The following is a 14,182-nucleotide window of genomic DNA, read 5'->3' as shown; positions in this document are numbered from 1 at the left end:
GCGCCGTACCTTCTGTGGGAGATTGTTTTCTGTCACTCTATTCCATATTAGAAATACAATCCTAAAGTAGTCAAATACAATTTCAGAAGTGTTTGTTTGTTGTTTTTTTTTTTAATTACTTAAATTATTGCATTCTATTGCTGCAACCCCAAATGAGCTCTAACGTAGTAAGTATGACAAAATGGCAGCAATATCCTGGAGTAGAAATCATTAATTGTCACCAAAGGGTTGGGTTGTCTACTGAAGGATTGGTTACTGCTATTCAGCAATAGTTGGACAGTAATAAAAAGTTACCAAAAGGCTATTTAAAGAAATACATTGATATATTAATTCTACATTTTAGAAATGATACAAAAAATCAGGTGCAGAGGTGGCACCTATTATGAAACAACCACACTGCATGACAAGATCATTGTTAAAATTTGATAGAAGACTTGATTAAAATTCTGCCCTTAAAGAACTGAAAGTGAAAGCTGGAATGTCCTTCCCAATTAGGTAGTTGAAGTCTGCTGCTTTAGAGCTCCCATTTAAAGACAAAGATCTGGATTACAGTCAAGTATAAATACAAATTATGTTAATAGTATGCTTTACTGATCACTGTCTGAATGGTCTCTGCACTAAGGAAGAGGTTAAACTGCAATACCAATGTCTTAATATACCTTACTAACTAACCTTTAGCTGTTGAAGTCAAAGAAAAAAAGCAAAAACAAAACAACTTACTAGTGGCCAGAAAATACAGTTGCAAACCCTTGGTGGATATTATAGAAGAAACTAAGCACAGGGATAAAAATCCCCATAAGGCTGAGCCTCAGCTCATGGGCTTATATACCACTAATGTAGGTTTTCAGTAAGAAAGGCTAGCTGCACCGTATTTCACGGAAATGGAGTACACAACTAAGTGTACTTCATATACTCAAAACTGCAGAGGAGCAACTGGGACCATTCAAACTCACACAAACTATTAAATTTTCCCCAGAAGCTAAATCAGGTACTTGTTTAGAATGCATTGTAATCTCATTTTATTTGTCCTAAGATATAGATGTGTCAGTACCTGATATGCTAAATATCTTATTTTTTACCTTTGGAAAAACCTCAAAACCTCATCTTCTTTTGAAAGAAGAAATTTGACTATCTTCAGCTTCTAACCTCTGGAACCTGTTTTGTCTTCAGGATAACCTGTCTCCCTTTGTGGAAATGCTGATATGTTTCTGACTCACCCTGCCACATCCTCTTAGCTAGATTGAGTAGCATGCTCTCTGTAAGCATTATATCATGAAATGTGTTCTAGCCTCAGAACTTCTGTGGCTTTTTTGCAGTTCTCCCTTGTATTTTTAAATCATTTATGAAGTGTGGACACCAAGACTGGATTCAATGTCTTATCAGCATTCTCATCGCTGTGAAATTACTTCTAAGTATTTACTTGCACTTCTTACATCAGGCCAAAAAAAATGCAGTAACCTTTTTAAGTAAGGAATTGCAAAACTAGCTCATTATGAGGATGTTATCATCCATGAACCAATAACCACTTTTCTGAGCTGCTACTTAAAAAAATAAATAAATAAATAATTCACTTTTCTTGTTCCTAAGTAGGTTAGTTTGCATTTGACTCTACTAAGGATCATTCTGTAACAGTAACTTTGTCTTAGCAGCTTGTTAGTAAATAGTAAATCATCTATTTTGAACTTGTAAGAATATAATAAAAGTTTTATAACCTTCTGAGATAGCTGACATTGGGATCAAATGTAGACATAGCTTACTGGAACTGTGCAAAAAAAAAAAAAAAAGGATAAATCTGGTTCTGTCCTGTTATTAAACAACTTACTCACAGTTCAGATATAGAAACAGAGCTTTTTTCTGAACCTTCATTGAAATGAGTAAGACTTACCTGAGTAAACTGCCAGTAAAGCTTCATTCTCTTGGCTTTGGCATAATTGCATTCAATGAGCCTGGGCCTGCTGTTCACATCCACCAGGCATCTGTTGTCATCATCGTCAATAGTGGGACTCAGAACACCCACATGGAGCTGCTGATTGCTTGTGTAATAAACATTCTGCAACAGGAAGCACAAACAAGATTTGTGGCCTCTAGGCAGAAGCACTTTATACCAAAAACCAAATGGCAAATATAATTGAGCTGAATAGCAGTAGGCTGACCCCATGGTGGCTTTTAAATTATTTCTGTTTATGCAGGAAGTAACATAACATTTTAAAAGTTGGTCTAAATTAATTGTTACCTACAAGGTGATGTTTGCTGATTAACAGAAATCAGTCCCCTACTCAGTCTGGTTCAGTCTGAGCACCCTTCTGGGCAGAAGCAAAACAATGGCTCTGGTTGGAGGAACTCCCTTATTCTGTCTACTGGCAAAACTGTACAGAAATAAGAGTCAAATATAATTATGCTTAACAGAGATAATTAGCAGGTTGTCACTTACCTTTAGAGATCTCACCCTACCTGCTAACATCACTTTTCGGTGTGGAACAATTTAGAAAAAGAGATCTGAAATCTTGCATCCTTGCCTGCTATCGGGACTGGCCAATAACCAGTTCATAATCAGCATGTAAAACTAAGCTCCAGCTGAAGAAAACTGTGATGGCTAGTCTGTCTCTTTCAGAATGCTGCTTTGCTTATCCAATAATATGACTATTACTCTATTATTATGGATATTCTGTATATTATAGAATCTCATCCAATGATATCACATCTTATTTCAGAATTGAACTCATAATGTACAACCTGATGATTTCACTACAATGTTTTATCTAATGGCAGTCTTACTTTAAAAACACATACCCTATACGAGTGTTGCTTCAACTGCTAATGAACAGTGAGCTACTGGTTTGGTTTGCTCATGGCCAGACAACTTTTCTGAAAAACCTATGGACAGTCCCTGGCTCCTTTACCCAAGCCCCAGAAAAAGATTCCCCGTGGTAACATCTTATAATGCACTCGTTAAGTATGCACATGCAACAGTTTATTGATCATCTTTTAAAGTGACCTGCAGGCAAAATAATGTCTTACATGTTAAAACCAGGTTTACGTTTTATCACCTTCTACGTAACCCTATAAGAAGAAGTTTGTACTTGTGATATTTAAATAAGTTACTATAAAGATGAATGTATGACTACCCACAGCAGTAGTTTCTTCAAGAGGATGTTTTTAACAAGTATCAATAAATATGCTAGCTGTTCTGCAGTATACTTTAGCACATAATGGACAACTAGAAGCACTTTTGTTTAAAACACTTCAGAAAATAGAGGCAAAACACATTTTTCCAGCATATCTCCTCTACAGTATTGCGACATCACCATCAACTAACACAACATAGGATTGAAATTTTGCAGGAATTTAGGAAAGTAATTCTTGAACAATCACTCCAGTACTTTCTTGGAAGCCCAAATTTTGACTCAGACCTTGAATCTTTGTTTCTGCTAAAACAACAAATGTGTCAGTAGTCTTTATTCAAGTGACTGGAAACTCATAGCCAAAAATGTACTTAGTTCTGCTGAAGTTAAGACACTGGCTAGCTGCTGATGTAGAGCATTCATACAAGTTCCTTTGTACTTTCACTGAAGAAGAGACTCAGTCTCAGCAAAACACAGCCACACATTTTCACACCAGCAGCACACACACATTCCCTGAAGAGCTGCTGAATTTCCACAGAAAGAACCCTGTTTGGATACTAGTACCAAAGTGGATGATGTAAAAAAAACAAAAAAAACAAAAAAAACAAAAACAAAAACAAAAAAAAAAAACACACACAAAAAAAACAAAAAAACAAAAACAACCTCCCTTTTTCTGTAAGAAAATGAGCCTTCTTACATTTCATTAGTCTGCTCTAGCCCACAGCACTTCACCATCTGTGTTTGTTTTTTTTTCACTGCAATATTATTAATATACTTCTGTGTCTCCTGGGCAACAGGAAAAGAACACCTTTGTTCGGGAAGTCAGTTAGGTTGGAGAAAAGGCACTTGCCTCTTGAAAAGGTGAAATTGCAAGGATTCAATATTACAGTCAGAAACTCACAGGATTTGTGACTAGCAAAGTGTCAGTCAACGTACAGCTTGAGCCTTAGGCATGTCTGCAACTACAGTCTTGCCAGGTGCTTCTCAAGGGTGGATGAGCGCAGTTTGCATGCTGACAGGCTGGCTCTGGAGGCTGACACTTGCCACCTGTGTTCCCTGCCCATTCTACAGGTCCAGCTGCATTCAGTGTCCCCAAGAAATTTCCTCTGGACACCAGGGGCAGGCAGCTAATCTGCTGCAAAGTAACGCAAAATGATCTGTTAAAAACAAAAATCTGGTGTTACTAATCTAAAGGTCCACAGCAAGCAAGCTTGCAATACCTGCATCTGAAGAAAAGCAATTGCCTTGCCTTCAAAGCTTGACATACATCTCTGCCACAAAGTTTTTGTTTTTTATGCTTTTAAAGAACAGCTTCATGACTGATCACATTCATAACTAATCTTCCCCTGGCAAGTTTGAATTGGTGCACGTTTTTGTTTGTTTGTCTGTGTTTTTAAACTGTTTATAACTTTTTTTTTTTTTTCTGAGAAACTTTGCTTGCAGATTTCCTTGTGCCTTAAATACTGCATCTTCCAATTAACAGAACAATTATTTCTTAACTAATTTTCTTGAATTTATTTTCCTAGATGTGTTCTATTTAAGGTCACTACTTAATTTCCCGTTTCTATTACCTGCTAATCTCTCTGATTATTCACATTAAGATGAAATATAAAACAAACTGTGATTGTTATCTCATTAATAGTACTAGTAGAATGTTTCTCAAGATCTTTCTAAGATGAAAGAGTGAGGTTTAGTCGCAACATACTTGTTATCTGTTCTAAACAGCTTTTTCTGTTAAAAAAAAAAAAAGAAAAGAAAAAGGACAGCTATTTACTCTAAAAAGACAGCTGAAAGATGAACACACAAATGAGTGGTAGTTAACAGCTGCATAGCCTAGGATTCTCAAGAAATCTTCATAATGACTGTGAAATATTAGAGAAAATTTGCTGTCCAAAATATTTTTCCCACTTCCATTTCAGGCAAACTGACTGCTCTACATTTTTTTTTTCTATTTACTACTCTAAGTCTCACTTTTTCTGAAAACAGAATTTTCTTGAATATCAGGAAAATTCATAGTACAATATTGTAATGAAAATAAAATAGCTGCATACACAGCTATGACTCAGACCAACTCCAGAATAAAGGAGAAGCAACACCGCCCTTCATTTACCACTGGACCAAGCCTAGCCTTGCTCATTTTTGGGGAATTCAATGACTCCCTCCCTTTTGATGCAATCTCATGTATCAAGTCAGCATGGAAGGGGAAAAGGAGAGTTCACGCCAGGAGTCACAGGCTTCCCTAATTCTTAATTATTATGTTCGGAGTAAAGGGTGCTTTTGCCTTTCTATTCCACTTAATCACCTCCTAGACAAACTCTGCTTTCAGCTGTAATCTTGAAATTTCACTTGTATAGCCAGCCACCTAACTGCCAAAAAATTCACCCTCTGCTAAGGTACTGCTCACTGGGAAACACAAGTGCACATCCATGCTAGTGCCAGAAGCATAAAGTAGGCATAGCAAAAAGAGATCTGCATAAGAATGCTCAAAATCAGAAAAAAAAAATAGTTTGTGATTTACAAAAGTTATAGCTGAGATAATGCATACTGAATCTAGCATATGCATCTAGCAGATACATACGTCTTCCCTGGTGTTGGAGCTCATCTGGGTAGATTTGGCTACTTTTGTTTATACTGGGGGAACCATATGAAGCACACATCCCCAATTCATACTGTAGTTGCCTCATGAAGGCAGTGAGGCTCAGCTGAGCCAGACGGAGCAGGCTAAAAGCTTGGGACAGACCTCAATGGTACAGATCAGTCAGTCAGTCAGGACTTTGCAAACTGGCAGTTGTTGCTGTCCTTTCTAGAAAAAGGCCAGCTGGATTTCCATTGCAAATTTCCTCTAGAGCTAGAACAATAATTTTTGTGGGATACTCACATCATAGGTGCTTTGATGTAGTGCTGCCATACAGAACACATCCTAAAACTGCCATGCAAGCAATGAAGGCTCATTCAGCAAACTTTTTTGCACAGTAAAAATACTTCAAATACCTATACAATATAAAATTTGCACAAAACCAAACAAAAACCAACATGATGTCTTTGAATACAAGGAAGGTATTCTTTCCTTATTTGGACACAAATACATCGTTTTGGCCTCACAACGATGTAGAATTTTTGTTCATGAGAATTTTGCTCTACAAGGTCAAATCATTATTCCCACTGCAATTAACACTGAAATTCCACTGACTTTAAGTTCAATGAGATTTTTGGCTCTAGGTTTATTATTAAACTTGTAGAAGCCACCAGAGTTGATAAAGAACTCAGAGCTGCACTGAGTTGCCAGTTGCAGTAAATTATTCATAGGAGCTGGTTTACCATGTAGCAGAAAGTTACAGTAAGATGTTCAACTTAACACAAGATAATTATCTGAAGGATAAATTGCCAACTCCCCACTGGAAGTTTAAAGCAATACACACTAATTTTCAGGCTGAAAGACATTTGTAATCCTTATGGCAGTGTTCCCAGATGAAATCACTCTGGAGAATGGTACATGACTGTGCATTTATAATGAGCAAACTTAATGCTCACCAACAGCAGTATTTATTTGTTACCCTGCTGTTGGCATAATAACTAAGAGGGGTAAGAAGTCTGATCCACCACTACTTTATTCCATCTTTGAACAATATTTTTTTTCCAAGTGAGTCCATGAAGTTATTTATTGTCAGGAGTAACATATTGACATACTAGATCCAAAGTCTCACAGCAGATTCATACTTGAGTACAACTGCAGCTAAAGAGCAGCCTGGTGGATTTCAGTAAATCCAGAGTTGGTTAATGTTGCTGCTTGGATATTTATGCTGTTCCTGATTTCTCTTCCAGCAGTTCGTGTTACATAAGCACATCTCAATGAAAGAACCTTGTTACCCTGATAAGAAAACTCTCCTCGGAATCCAAGTTCATTGTGGCTAACACAAATATATCACTAAGATCAAAATCAAGTGTTTTCCCATTTGATATTCAAGTAGAAAGAGCCTTCTTGCAGAAACCCTGCTATAAAAATCAATGAGCAACTGAGGAATAGCATCCAGCAGCAGCTGCTATTTCTACAAGCTAGTAATTTCACATGGAGCAGAATCACATAGATTTTTCTAGACATATCTGGCATGGTACTACAAACATGAAGCTGTTGTGCAAAATTATGCATTGAAACATACTCTTAAATACTTTGTTATGCCCTTGTTACTGAGGGTATATAAAAAACATCCTTGTTTACCTAATTCTACCAACCATCTTAAATGACAGTGACCTTGACACTTTAGTCCAACAATTGTGTATAAATTCCCTGACATACACACACACTAATATATGAGCCACTCTGAGTGTCAGAAAACCAAAGAATTATCCTTGCAGTTGCATACACACTTCATGTGATGTGACAGGAGAGAGGCTGTGCTATCCTCTAGCAACAATCAGCAGCATCACCGCATCTTGTGCTGCCCTAAAAAACTTACTGCTGAAGGAGTACAAACATAAGAGCACAGATTGAGAATTAAAAATAAATAAGTCAGAATTTTTCATCCTTAAGCTATATATTAACACTTAGAAGATGTGTTAATTTTGTGAGGTAGGTTTTAGGCTGGTGCAGCCTGATGTTACAACTTTGAAATAATTATGACCATGTTTTATTCATGTCCATGTTCAGTTCACTCTGAAATTTTCTTACTGATCAACTGACAAACAGCTAGTATACCAAGGGTAGCCACATGCTAAATTAGGTTTAAATTATAAAGTATGTAAGAAGGAAACTACTCACTATTTCACCTCAGTCCTTAGATTCACATCTAATGAGTTAATCCACAAGTGTACTGGTTGTTTGACATATTTGCTCTTCATGTGTGTACACTAATTAACTTCTAAACTCTAAGCAACAACTGATATTTGGTTACAGTAAAGCCAAGGGGCTCAGAAACTTTAAATAATACAATTTGATGCTATAAATACAGGCTTAAAGCCACAAAAAACGTTAAGGTATTTTAACATTAGAAGAACATTTTATCTTGGAAGAAGTGCTGTTTAAATGTAGCCCAGCTCTCACATGCTCCCTTGCCTTCTAGCAACCTAGCCCATGAGATACTCCAAAGCAGGTCCTGGAAGAGGTCAAAGTTGGCTCTCCGAAAGTCCAGGGTTGCATTCCTGCATTTAGCCTTACTTCTTCCACCGAGTTCCATCTTGAACTCCACCATTTCATGGTTGCTGCATCCCCAACTGCCCTTGACCTTCACATCCCTAACAAGCCCATCCCTGTTGGTAAGGACAAGGTCCAGGAGCACCCCCCTCCTCATCAGCTCCTCCACCACCTGCATCAGAAAATTATCTTCAACGCATTGTAGGAACTGTTTGGACTGTGTGTGCCAGGCTGAGTTGCTTACCCAACAGATGTCCAGAAAATTGAAATCTCCCATGAGAACCAGCACCTGTGATCATGAGGCTACTACCAGCTGCTTGTAGAAGGCCTCATCAACCTCCTCCTCTTCCTCCTCCTGAGCTGGTGACCTGTAGTATACCTCCACAACAGAGTCCCCTATACCAGCCCACCCCTTAATTCTCACCCACAAGCTCTCCACTTGTCCATCACCCTCCCCCAGCTGGAGCTGGGTACCCTCTAATTGCTCCCTCACATAAAGGGCAACCCCATCCCCTCGCTTCCCTAGCCTGTCTTTCCTAACAAGGATGTAGCCCTCCCTGACAGCATTCAGTCACGCGAGCTGTCCCACCACATCTCTGTGATTGCAACGAGATTGTGGCCCTGTGACCAAACACAGATCTCGAGCTCACCCTGTTTATTTCCCATGCTCCGTGCATTGGTATACAGGCACACGAGGGAAGCAGGAGGCGCAGTTACCCCTGGAGGGAGGCAAGAAGAAAGTTCTGGATGATGGATCAGGATCATCACCTTCTCCGAGGAGCCCTCAGACGATCCTATGGGACAGCTCAGAGGTTTTTCCCTACTATCTTCAATGGTGACAGCAGCGACAACTTCACCCAGCCCTTCTGTCACTTTTAGCTCCCCTCCCTTTCCCTGTCAAACCTAGTTTAAAGCCCTGGTGATCAGCCCAGAGAGCTTGCTCCCCAACACACTTGTGCCCTACTTATGGAGTTGAAGTCGGTCAGCAGCCCACATACCCAGCTTCTCAAAGGGCTGCCCAAGATCAAAACACCCAAATCCTTGGTCCAGACACCATCTGCTCAGCCAGTCATTCACCTGTCCCATTCTCCTTCTTTCTGGGTCCCGGTCACCCAGAGGGAGGACAGAGGAGAACACTACCTGTGCCCCTGATCCCTTCAACAACCTTCCCAGGGATGCAAAGTCCTTTTTAATATTCCTCATTTTTCTAGTTGCAGCTTCCCAGGATCCAACCTGAATGACAACAAGAGGATAGTAGTCCTCCGGTTTAATGAGCTGTGGCAGAGCCTTCCTTATGTCTCTGACACATGCCCCAGGAAGACAGCACACCTCTCTGGATAGGTTATCTGGGTGACAAACGGGAGCCTCAGTGCCCCTCAGCAAGGAGTCTCTGATCACTAAGACTCTCCATTCTTTTTTTGTGGCACTGGTTGTGATGCAGTGCTCTGCCTGGCCCCGATCTGTATGCTTAGTACTTCCTCCAATCTTGACACGTTTTGCAGGTTTGCTTCCTGGGTTCAGACTACTGTCCAGACCCTCAACCTCATCCTTTTCCCGCCTGAGAAGGGAGTTGCCTACAGTGATTACCCTTCTGTCTTTCTTGGTGGAGGCAGTCTTGAGGCATGATGTTTTCACGGTCAGTAACATTATTTTTAATAAACTACACTATAGTAAATGAAATCTCTGACAGTTTTGGTAACCATGCATTTAGTATTTAAAAGCACCAGAGTTGCTTTTTCATAATATGAATACAATTACAGACACCACATGTCTATGCTGTGATTTCTTTTTTTTTTTTTTTTTTTAAACTGAATCATGACTTAACAGGCAAGCTTACAACATGTTAATGGAGGATGAGTTGGTTCAAATGCTCATGGTGCAGACACAAGTGATAACAACCAAAGGAAAACAGAGACCACCTTGCATCATTTTGCACTGGTCATTTCTGTCATTGACAGGTGAGTTTTTCTCTTTTTATAAAAGTCAGGCTTTTATTTACATTTCACTTTGAGTTTGTGTTTAATTGGTTTAACAGATGAGGACCTTTTGCATGGTTATTCAGTGGATGGGGTAAGAGAAATAGGTTGGACTTTGCAACTTTTGATCCCTTGGAGAAAAAAAGGAAAGTTACTCTTGTGTTCCCACCCTGGGGCATGTGGTAGTATTTCCCCCTTTTGAACCAAGTTAAGCCCATTAAACTGAAGAAAAGAATTTCTGATGTTTTAAGTGGACAGCATCAAAATCCTGAAATAAACTAGCCTATAGAAAGTAAAAACTTTCCTTAGCTGTAGAAGATGTATTTCAAGTAACAAAAGCTATCACTTCAACTGATTTGTTTCTATGTTGTTGGTCACTGTGTAGAGACTGACAGAAGCTCATGGAATTTTATCTAACCCAGCTATGTTCTAAAAACGAAATTTCTTTCCTGAAACATTTTTAAACCTTCCAAAGTTAAATGGAGAAATACATGTAGCTTAACTCAGGTACATCTGATTCTTGAAAAATGACACTTTCCTGACACCAAATATCTCGAAGTAGTGGCTCCTCTGTTTGAAGGGTGACAGTAAATAATATCAGACAGAAAGAAGGCAGCATCTAGAATTTATATGAAGAGTGTGTATGACCTCATGCAAAAATTGTAGCAGCAGTCCTGTCTGTGTTCATGAATAAATTTCAAAGTTCACAAAGTTCTGCAAAGTTCTGCAAACATGTCTCACACCAGAACACGGTGCTCACACGCTAGACATTGCTCCTTTCTTACATTTTCACCATTTAATGTACTTGCAGTGCTAATTATATTTTTTAAAGGAAAGGTAGAAAATGGGAGGTGGACATTAGAAGTAAGCATACATAAAGATTTCTTACCATGAGTGCTTAACAGTTATTATGAAGACTTTCCAGAGTAGGAACAACTAAATAAATAATGCTGTTTAAAAGGCAGAAAATTGGCTTCATGTCACACGGGACATTAATGTAAATTCAACTGTCCTAGCTGTGTGGGAAGGCTTACAGTGATTCGCCTAGTGAGTTTTGACCCTCCTGTGACTAAGAACACTGCCAACTCTGTATTGGGCCCCTTTCACAAATCATGCTGTAAACCTTGGCAAGAAATGAAACAGTAAATATTACAATACATGGAGGTGCATTGCTTGATTGTTCAAATGGTAAGATACCTCTCCCACTGCTTTCATTCATGAGGGCTTGCTTTCTGGGGCTTTCAGTTCTACTGTGAAGGCTCACATATAGACTTGGGCCTTACAGGTCTCCACAGGCCAAGTAGAAGAGACTCGTTTTTTCTGAGCAACTGCTTCTCATGTGGATGAGGCAGCAAAGTAAAACCAACTCTAAATCCATGTTGTTTGAATGACCTTCAAGTACAATAGAGAAACCTCCAGCGAATAGCTAAAAGAGCTGTGCTAAGCTTCAGGCTGCTAAGGTATGACTAGGCTATGAGGATAAGCCATCGTCATCACAAAAGGTAGATTATGTCACAGATTTTCCCTTGCATTTTCTGCCTGTTTTAGGAGCCTGCATTTTATCTAAAGTAGATTATCCTGTAAAGGTATCTGCAGGATACAGACATAAAGAAAACTCATTCTGTTGTGCTATTTAGACTAATAATAACACTAGGCACATCAGTCCCCCATAATCAAAAGTCAGTAGATATTCACAATAATACAGTTATTTCAGGACTCAATTAAAAGTCAATTAATTTTACAACATCATTTTGATTGTTCTGAATCAACAACAGTTACTTCTTTTAACAACTTCCTGATCTGCATATGAATAAAAACACTAAGATGATTACATTTGCCTATTGTGCAATACACTGTTTAGTGATTTGTATTATTTTGCACAGCTGATTCTTCCCAGAGCTCAAACACGTGTCAGTTCATGGGCACTCTAGGACCAGAGTGTTCTCCTTCCCAGGGGACAATTGTCCACACTCGTGACAGAAGGAATTGCCGTGCTTAGACATAGTGAAGGGGAGACACAATGCCACAATCCTTACCCATGCACCCACTCCAGACCATGAGGAAGAAGGGGAGCTACCCTCCTAATTCCCAGATACCTGGCTACAATGCCCACACAGGCCGTGCAGAAGCTAATCAAAGAGACAATTCAATACTTGCATCCTCTCCACAGCTAGCAGAAAACTAGTCTAAGTCATGGAACCAGCAACTTGTCTTGGGTAACCAATGTAACAGGTGACAGTAGGTTGTGGGGTTTGCAATCTCCTTCTGTAGGTTTTGGAAACCTCACCTTTCTGTGGTTAACGGGTGCTGGCCTTTTTGAGGCTATTGGATTTCTCAGCAGAAGGGAGAGTCCTGCTACACTGAATTTATGCTTAGAGTGAGATAACTACATGGAAGAAGCTATTTCGCTGGGTAGGTTTCCCTCTGTTGTACATACTATGTTGGTCTGTGCCTAAGTTACCTAAGTAACTCATGAATTAAATATAGCAAAAACATGAAAGAGCATTTGCAGAGCTAAATTTAACTAAGCTACACGAATTTTACCTATTTTTTCCTTAAAAACAAGCCCAGAGTGGAGTAAAATATCAGTAAACAAACTGCTTGTCCAGATCCTTCCTTGGTATGCATCTGGAGAACAGAACTACAATTTCCTTTCCATTTTGAATTTAAAAATTTTTTTCCTCCTGCATGCTCCTTTCAAAAAACACTGTTGTCATCGTCATAAGCAGAATCACAGGGGAACAATTTGTCAGAGAAACTACAGCACAACTCACTCTATGATTTATATGTCACATTCACAGAGGGGAAGCAATCTGGCAAGTTACAAATTACACTACTAGCTTCTTGGAAATTCCAGATGAAATCTCAGGGTCTGCTTCAAGCCAGCATAACCCTTTCCTTCTGAACTAAACCATGCTAGTCCTAAAAGCAGGTACCAGAAAATTTTAATTTAAAGACGAAGAATTTGGGAGATAATTGGGAGAGCTGAGATGACAGGCTACATCCTCATCTGAGATACTGAATCAGACTAACATATCTAATACAGCATTGAGCACAGTCTGACCTGTTATGATCTGTATGTAGAGTTTTATTGTAATTCTGTGCTTCATCGAAGAGAAGAAAAATGTTTTGAAGCTAGGGCAGAAAAACGATCTGAGCCCATGTAGACTCTGTTTTGGCATCAAAGGGAAATGCAAGGTATGTTCCCATAACTGAACCAGCTTTCCAGCTTTTATTTTACAAACCTGGGTAAGTTTTTGCATTTTGTAAGATTAAAACTTCATGCATGCAGAACTGCTCCTAAACACCCTTTACATATATATTCATGTAGGTTTTTCACTTGGTTGTTCTACCTTTAGACAAGAAGAGGTCAAACTGACATCTGTCTCTAAGCACTTCTCTTAAATCTTTCTGTCTTTTCAATACCCGTTTTTCTAAGGGATTCAGAGAATCACAGAATCATCTAGGTTGGAAGAGACCTCCAAAATCACCCAGTCCAACCTCTGACCTAACACTAACAAGCCCTCCACTAAACCATATCCCTAAGCTCTATATCTTAACATCTTTTAAAGACCTCCAGGGATGGTGACTCCACCACTTCCTTGGGCAGCCCGTTCCAATGCCTCACAACCCTCTCAGTAAAGAAGTTCTTCCTAACATCCAACCTAAAACTCCCCTGGCACAACTTAAGCCCATTCCCCCTCATCCTGTCACCAGGCATGTGGGAGAACAGACCAACCCCCACCTCACTACAGCCTCCTTTAAGGTACCTGTAGAGAGCAATAAGGTCGCCCCTGAGCCTCCTCTTCTCCAGGCTGAACAAGCCCAGCTCCCTCAGCTGCTCCTCGTAGGACTTGTTCTCCAGGCCCCTCACCAGCTTCATCGCCCTTCTCTGGACTCGCTCAAGCACCTCCATGTCCTTCTTGTAGCGAGGGGCCCAAAACTGAACACAGTAC

At 39.5% G+C, this 14,182-nt stretch overlaps 2 protein-coding genes across 6 annotated transcripts in view; one reads left to right on the top strand and one right to left on the bottom strand.

Moving 5' to 3' along the window:
- Positions 1–14,182, bottom strand: part of GALNT18 (polypeptide N-acetylgalactosaminyltransferase 18) — a 218,533-nt gene that overhangs the window by 19,068 nt on the left and 185,283 nt on the right. For all 3 annotated transcript variants that reach the window (XM_084287712.1, XM_084287713.1, XM_084287714.1), the window contains exon 11: positions 1,886–2,050. In XM_084287712.1, the coding sequence (XP_084143838.1) occupies positions 1,886–2,050 (165 nt within the window). The remainder of the gene's footprint in view (positions 1–1,885; positions 2,051–14,182) is intronic.
- Positions 1–14,182, top strand: part of LOC311210022 (uncharacterized protein) — a 180,875-nt gene that overhangs the window by 138,097 nt on the left and 28,596 nt on the right. The gene's annotated exons all lie outside the window — the stretch shown is intronic.

The sequence above is a fragment of the Netta rufina genome (genome assembly GCF_964035555.1).
Source record: "Netta rufina genome assembly, chromosome: 5".
Classification (NCBI taxonomy): domain Eukaryota; kingdom Metazoa; phylum Chordata; class Aves; order Anseriformes; family Anatidae; genus Netta; species Netta rufina.
This window is presented reverse-complemented; position numbering and strand designations above follow the sequence as displayed.